This window comes from Arachis ipaensis, chromosome B04, assembly GCF_000816755.2.
Source record: "Arachis ipaensis cultivar K30076 chromosome B04, Araip1.1, whole genome shotgun sequence".
NCBI lineage: Eukaryota > Viridiplantae > Streptophyta > Magnoliopsida > Fabales > Fabaceae > Arachis > Arachis ipaensis.
This window is the reverse complement of record NC_029788.2, coordinates 99,114,920-99,122,654: the sequence shown is the minus strand read 5'-3', so window position 1 is coordinate 99,122,654 and position 7,735 is coordinate 99,114,920. Positions and strand designations below refer to the sequence as shown.

Here is a 7,735-nt window from a genome sequence, read left to right as displayed (position 1 = left end):
AATGGCGCAAGAAAATTATTAACTTACAGCAAGCCCCACAGCACCTAAGCCAAAAACTGCAACAGTGGAGTCAGCATGCACATTTGCACTGTTCCAAGCAGCTCCAACTCCTTCATTAATTTAATTTAAATTAATTTAAATATTTGCTTTGATATCAGCAAAATCACCATCACATCAAATCTATGTATGCAACATGTCATAATAACTGAAATACTGAATTCAACCCACTAAAAAGAACTATTCAACTAGATTTTTTTTCATATAATAAATTCAAGTCCGCACAACACAAAATCAAGTGTGCTTAATTAAGGCTCAATTTTTTGGAAATGGGGGCATGTGTGCTTTGCTCCGATACGATTTAGGGGTGAAACAGATATATTTGTGGGACAGGTTTTTTGTCAGTGTAGACAGAAGGAAATCGGACCCTGCATTTTCTTTGAATTTTAAATTTTTAGTAACAAATCGAAGGGTTCGATTTGTTTGGGTGAGAGATGAAAATTCGTATGCATGAAATCGGACCCAACGATATCACAAGGAAGAATTTTGCATGCAACTCGGAGGGTCCGAGTTCCACTCCAAGCAGATACAAACGCAAAGAAATCGGACCGTGGGTTTTGCTTCCACTCCAAACAGATACAAACGCAAAAAAATCGAACCGTGGGTTTTGCTTGCTGTCCTCAAAGGGTCTGAGTTCCTACTACCCTGAACCCACATTTTTGTTAGACACCTCCCACCCCCATATTATTCTCATACACCAACATGGGTCTAATATCAATATTAAAAAGCGCTTAATTAACAGGATAATTAACCAATATTCAAAACTGAATTCAAACCAAGCTGATGTTCAAATAACTACTTAATTGTTTGACAGTTTTCCCTTCTTCTCATCATTTTGTCCACCTCTTTGAAAAATTATTGTATATTCATAGAAGATGAGTAATTGTGTTTCATCTATCTTTATCATATTGGAAAATCATAATAAATAATCGAAATAGTTCTTATAAATTTTTGTTTCAAATAAATTAGTGTCTAATAAAATAATTAAAAAAATTAGTTCTCAACAAAATTTTAAAAAATAAATTCCTTAAAATTAATTCATCATTTTCTTTTTTTAGACTAATTTAATTATTTATATTATTAAATTCATCAAAATTCACAAATATATATATAGGCCTTGCAAGAATAAATTTGGTAGGAAAAAATTTTCATGATCATCAGTTCATTTTTCCTAATTATTAATTAGCAATTATTTTTTCATTTATCGTGTTTATGCATGCTCACCATAGGAACAATAGGCACAATTTTTATAACTAAAGTCAGAAACAATCTATATTATGTATTTTGTTAGGAACTAATTGTATCCAGTGGCTGATATATTTATTAAGATTTAACCAGAAGTCAAGATCCAAAACAAAAATTAATTAAATATCTGGTTAACATCGTTTTATTCAAACAAAGAATTAATTTAACCAAGTTGAATTATTTCAATAGTTAATTCTTTAGTACTAATTAAATAAGTATTGAAAATTTAAATTTCGTCTTATATATGTAATATTCCATTGACTAATAATAAATTGCTAAATAAAATTTAAATTTGTAACGAATTAATTTTTGGCTTACTTTTTGACTTGTCACCACGAAAAATATGGTGACAATCCAAAAACCACAATCAATTTTTTTTTGTGATTAATTCATTTCCTTTATTATTTCACGCGCTTTAATTTCTCTCTTATTTTATTTTATTTTATTTGTTTGTGTATTTTTTTCCTTTTGTTTGTGTTTGTGGGGCACGAATTCGGTACACTAGTCTCTTTTGAGTACCGAAACGCCAAAAATTCATTTGACTTATTGGTGCACGTTTTCAATAGGAAGACATTAGATCTTTTATATTTTTTTAGTTTAACGATGAAGATTATCCTAAATATAGTTTGATGTAATTAGTTATTTAATATTTTTTTGCAGCTTTTGTGTGAGTGGGTTGTTTCAAATATATTATTTTTTGATGGTTATTGTTGTTATATCAGAAATATATGTGAGTTTATATAAAAAAAATTAAGAATGTGTAATATTAAATTAATTAGAGTTAAACATTTTCTATTATGTTAAGTGCCACCTTCAACTCCTTCAACCTTTCAGCAGCGAAGCCAAACCGTCCATTCCTCAATGCTTTCCTAACACTCTCTAACATCTCATTCGCCGCAAGAACTATCCTCACAAACCTTTAACAGCTCTCTCTTCTCCTAATCTCTGCCACAACCTCACGCACCTCGGCATCAACCATCTAGTCAGAGATGAGCTTGAAGACTCCGGCGTGGTTGTCGGAGAAAAGCTGGGACTGAAAAACGGCGCTATTGGCAAGAGAAAAGAGTGACTCCAAGTCGCAGTGGGAGAGGATGTAGGATTGGACCTTAGATCAGATCTGAAGGGAATGCAATTAGTCGCTGGATGAGGAGGCGGAGATTTAGTGTGGAGAGCGGCATTGTTGGATCGGAGAGGTCGCGTGTCGAGCGGTCTTATGGCAAAGATAAATTCCGTAATCTCCACCATCGAGTATACATGCGCCACTGCAGAGTTACTGCAGTAAGAATTCTTGCCAGAGCCGAAAGAGGGAGCATTTCGGAGAAGACGGTATTGAAGCTGCCATGGAAGAGCGCCGGAGAAGACGGTGTCGAAGCCACCATGACCGAGTGGAGAGGAGAAGGAGTTGGTAGCGCGACAGTGAATAGGGGAGGCGGTGGAGAGGTTTGTTGTCGTCGCCGGCGGTGAAGATAATAGAAGAGGTGGTGTGCTTACGATGGCGGAGGAAGAGAACGAGGAAGAAGAGAGAGGTGGCGGTGACAATGATAAGAGGGAGAAGAATATGTGGTAGTGGTGGTGGTGAGGGTGATTCGGTATTAATTTTTGGAAGTTCAATATAAAAAACAAGAGTGGAGGAAGTTGAAAGATATAGAACGAAAAAGTTATGAGTTAATAATAGAATGAACACCGTGATTAAAATGAATAAAATAAAAAGAAAAAAANCTTCTTTTAAAAAATTATAACAAAAAAGATTCATTAAAATAAAATATTTTATTTTGACCAATTTAATTTACCGGTCCACCAAATTAGTTTTTGGCGTTTCGATGCGGAAAAGAGAATGGCGTACCGAATTCGTATCCGTGTTTGTGTGCCTCGTGGCTCGTGGGGTTTGCTTACCTTTTTGTGACCCTGTGTATCACGAAAGTCTAACTAAAAGTTGAAACGCTACCTGAAACTTTTTCCCTTGCCTAGGAATATACCAAAAAGAAATAAGAAAAAGTCGGAAACAAACAAAACTCACTGAAAACCTAAAGTTAGTAATTTACCAAAAATAAAATAAATATTGGTAACAAATTTATTTTATTTATTTTTAATTTAACAGTTAAAATATCAAATGACGTTAATGCATGTGAATGATATATATAAAAATACAGATAACTTTCTGAAATTTTCAGAAAGTGACTTGTCCGTAAATAACTCTACGTCTCTTAATAAATAACTACACTCGGAGTACGTAATAGATATTTTGCCAATTTTGAATGATCAGTAATTAAATATATTTGTCTAGAAAGAGATTTTTCAAGTCAATTAAATCCATAATTAATGACTAGGTCAATTTGCGCTTCTCAGTTTTGTCGTTATATTCTTAAAAAGTTAAAAACCTAAAATCGACTCCATTTAATTGGATAATGACTATTATATGTTTAATTAATAATTTTATCATATATTTTTAAGATATATATTAACTAAATTTAAAAAAAGTGAAAAATTAATAATGATCCCTATTTTTTTATCATAATATTAATAATGGTCCCTATAATCACATGAGAAGCACATGACAGGAAATAGAATGGTTGAAATTCATGAAAATAAATCATAGAACTACACGCAACCACATAGCAACAATGCTCCTTAAAATAATTTATGATTACTATTTTAAAAAATTTTTCGTTAATTATTCGAATTAAATTTAACACTAAAATAATATAAAATCTGTTTAAAATTTTGAGTATGAAAAAAAAATTTAAAATATTAAAAACTAAATAAAATTTGACACATATTAAGAACTGAATATTCCTTTTTTTTCCCTATTATGTCCCTACTGTTAGTCAACAACACAATATCCTAATCCAATAGATTCATACTAGTCAAATGAAACTAAATGACAAGTGAACAATAGTTTCACAGTCAATGTACAATTAACATATAGAAAAAAAAAATTAATTAACTAGGCATATTTTCTCATTTTATTAAAGGTAAAACGTTAAATAAAATTGTTCAATGTATATAGTTATATACAAACTATAAAATCATTGTTCAGTTAAATTTTATTTTGTACACATGTAAAAATTCAATATTTTAATGTTTTTCTAAAAAGGATGAACCTAAGTCAAGTTAATTTATTCTTTCGTTAATTTTTATTAACATATCACTCTTAACTGCTAATGCTAATGACGTGAGGTAAAGTATTACGTAAAACTTAATACAAACTAATAATTTAATTTTGATTGACTGATATGATAAAATAGTTTTATATCTTACATAATAACATATTATTAAAAATAACTATTTTTATATTAATAATATAAATAATCATTTTAAAAAATAGATATAATTAGATAAATATTTAAAATATTTTAGAATATATATTTAAATTGGTCTCTAAAAAATTTTATATAAAACGTTTTTGTCTTTAAAAATTTTATTACACACATAAAGATTTTTAAAATTTACAAAAATAAGATATAAATCTTTATTCGAATCTGCTCGTTCTTTTTATTTGGATAAAAGGAGTTTTAAAAATGTGACAAAAGAATTTATATGTCTTACTTTTATAAAATTTAAAAATCTCAAATAATAAACACTTTAAGAACCTATTTAAATATATATTCTAAAATATATATTAAGAACCTATTTGAATATATACTCAGTATTTTATACATTAAATTGAATTCTAAAGATAAAGTTATGAAAAAAAGACTAATTTAAATAATTTTTGAAAAATTAGTTTGGCAACAAGGAAGAGATACATAGTTTTTGAGAATAGTAGTGAGTGACATACCGGTGGAGACACCGCAACTGATGAGGGTAAGTTGTTTGAGGGTTGGAGCGAGTTGAGGGTTGATGTTGACCACACAAGCAGAGTCAACGACGGTGTACTCAGCAAAAGTTGATGTGTTCAAGAAATGGTAAATGGGTTTTCCTTGAACCGTTGTGAACCTGCTTTTTCCATCACTTTCCATAACCTTCTTCATTGGGTTCACGCCAAACCTCTCACACATGTTTGTTACGGAACTCTTGCAGTAACAGCATTCTCCACATTCTCCGTTGAATATTGGCACCACTATGTCCCCTTCTCTTATGTCTGTTACTCCTTCTCCCACACTCTCCACAACCCTTCAAATTCATCCATTAATTAATAACATCAAATCGTGTTTTCATTATTTAATTTGTCACTGTCACGTGCTATTTTTTGCTGTTTGATAATTATTGATCCAACACAGAAACAATAAGATATTTGATATGATATTATGATTTTCTAGTTGTCCATTAAAATTAACTATTAAAATCAGTTATTAATATAAAATATAATTAAAATATAAAATATATATTAAAAATAATAATATATATTTAAATAGCTAGAGCAAATAATAAAGAAAAAATATTGAATAATATGAATCATGTTAGTAAGACTAAAAAAAATTAATAGACAATATTTTGAAGTTAATATTTGACATGTTATATCATTACTTAGCGAAATAAACATACATAATTAAAATAGACAATTTAAATTTTATCGGATAAAAACAAAAAAAAAATATGATTTTTATCAAGATTTAAAACAAAAAAACAAATGTTTTATAAGAATAAAAAATTATTTAAATGAATATTTAATTTACAATAAAATTTTTCAAAAAGGAAAAAAATTGAGAATAGTTGAGAGCTAAATAATATATATTATTTATGCGTTTTTTTCTTGTTTCTATTTATCCCAATATTTACTAATTTACTAACTAAACATGAAATATATGATTTTGCTTGGTTAGAATCTTAACACAAAAATACAGCAGGGCATGCATATATATATTTGGTTATATCAAGACAAAATAATTTACAAAGAAAATAAATTTTCCTATTAAAGTGTGCAATAATTTTTATTTTATTTAAAAAAAAAAACACTAATATCTATTTTTTAGTATCCTTTTCCATAACCCCCATCTTTTTCTTCGAGCTATGATCATCTAAAACATGATACTATTCTATTCCTTTTCCTTCATCAACCTTCACAAGTTCAAGTTCAAAAACCAGGTACATATATATATGAAGTAATTAGTGCTAAGAACCCTTCTTACCCGGAAGCTTCATGGCCAAAAATCCGAGGAAAAGCGCGCTGAGCTTCATTCTTTAATTTGGTACAGAACAGAGAAGAAAGGAGAAATAGAAAATAAAACCAGAAATAAAACCAACATGAGAAAATTAAATGTAGACAATATAACTTTTATTAATTCATTAATTAATAATAAGAGATTAAAACATATATTTATATGTACCTCAGCTTTCCAACATGCTAGATCGGTATGACATATTGAAGTGTAGAGGATCTTGATCCGAACCTCCATTTTCTGAGGAGGATGAACAATAACTTGTTCCACCACAAAGGGTTCTCCAGGACCATAAGCCACCGCAGCTATTTCAAATTAATGCAACCAATTTTAATTTAGGATATATATAAATTATCATGTGCTAAGGGAAATTAGTGGCACATTCTTAATACCTCTGCATTGGATGTTCTTTCCTCTGCTCTCACTTGGCTTCAACTTCAATGAGCCATTCCCATTTGCATCAACCTCTGGACCTGCCATTTTTACTTTTCTTTCTTAAAAGGAGATGATTTTCTTCAATTTAATTTCTTCAAGTTTTTCTATATTTGAAGATTTTTTGTGATTTATGTTAATATTATTATGTTTTTGTGTAATAGATTAATATAGAAGGTTGTTGGTGTAAATAAAAATCATAAATAATAATTTTATATAAGACAAAAAATTAACGAAATTAACAAAATTCTCTTCACCATTTCTAAAGCACAGAAATATTATTAAGGATTTTTTTAGATAAGAACAAATTCAACAAATATGATTAATATTTATTGATTGACATAAAATCTAGTCTCATAATAATATATTATACTATTCTATTATAATATTAAGGTATTACACCATCACAACATATTAAAATTAATTTGCGCTGATGTTATGGTAAGAAATTTTCCTCCAGGTGGTATATAGGTGTAGGATGAGTGGATGACGATGGGGGATGAGCGGATGACGATGGGGTTTTAGTTTTGAACTTTTGTGCGGTGAATGAATAATATTAATGATTTCTTGCAAAGGTGGCTGATTGAATCCGTCAAGTATTAAACGGCCAATAGAGGCGGCTGTTTTGAAATACCGACCTTTGTTTGTCTGATGTAATACGGATTATAGGATTAATAGGGAGTAAATGGTCCAACTAATAATTGAAAAATCACTCATTTTTTAAATTAATTTTTAAATTTATCATATTTTTTTTTTCAGTTATTTATTTATGATAGTATCAAAATTTACTAATAACACATTAAATAACACTCTAATTATTTAACATTTTCTTTAGTTTTATAGAAAATATTTTATTTATATTATAAAAAAATAATAAATAAATGTATTAATGTATCAATGGT

At 29.0% G+C, this 7,735-nt stretch overlaps 1 protein-coding gene across 1 annotated transcript in view; it reads right to left on the bottom strand.

Moving 5' to 3' along the window:
• Positions 1-6,948, bottom strand: part of LOC107639541 (alcohol dehydrogenase-like 4) — an 11,785-nt gene extending 4,837 nt beyond the window's left edge. Inside the window, exons 1-5 of the mRNA XM_016343073.2 lie at positions 6,794-6,948; positions 6,570-6,706; positions 6,372-6,421; positions 5,081-5,415; positions 28-110 (exon numbers count right to left, since the gene is read on the bottom strand). Coding sequence (XP_016198559.1) covers positions 28-110; positions 5,081-5,415; positions 6,372-6,421; positions 6,570-6,706; positions 6,794-6,881 — 693 coding nt within the window. The 5' untranslated portion in view covers positions 6,882-6,948. The remainder of the gene's footprint in view (positions 1-27; positions 111-5,080; positions 5,416-6,371; positions 6,422-6,569; positions 6,707-6,793) is intronic.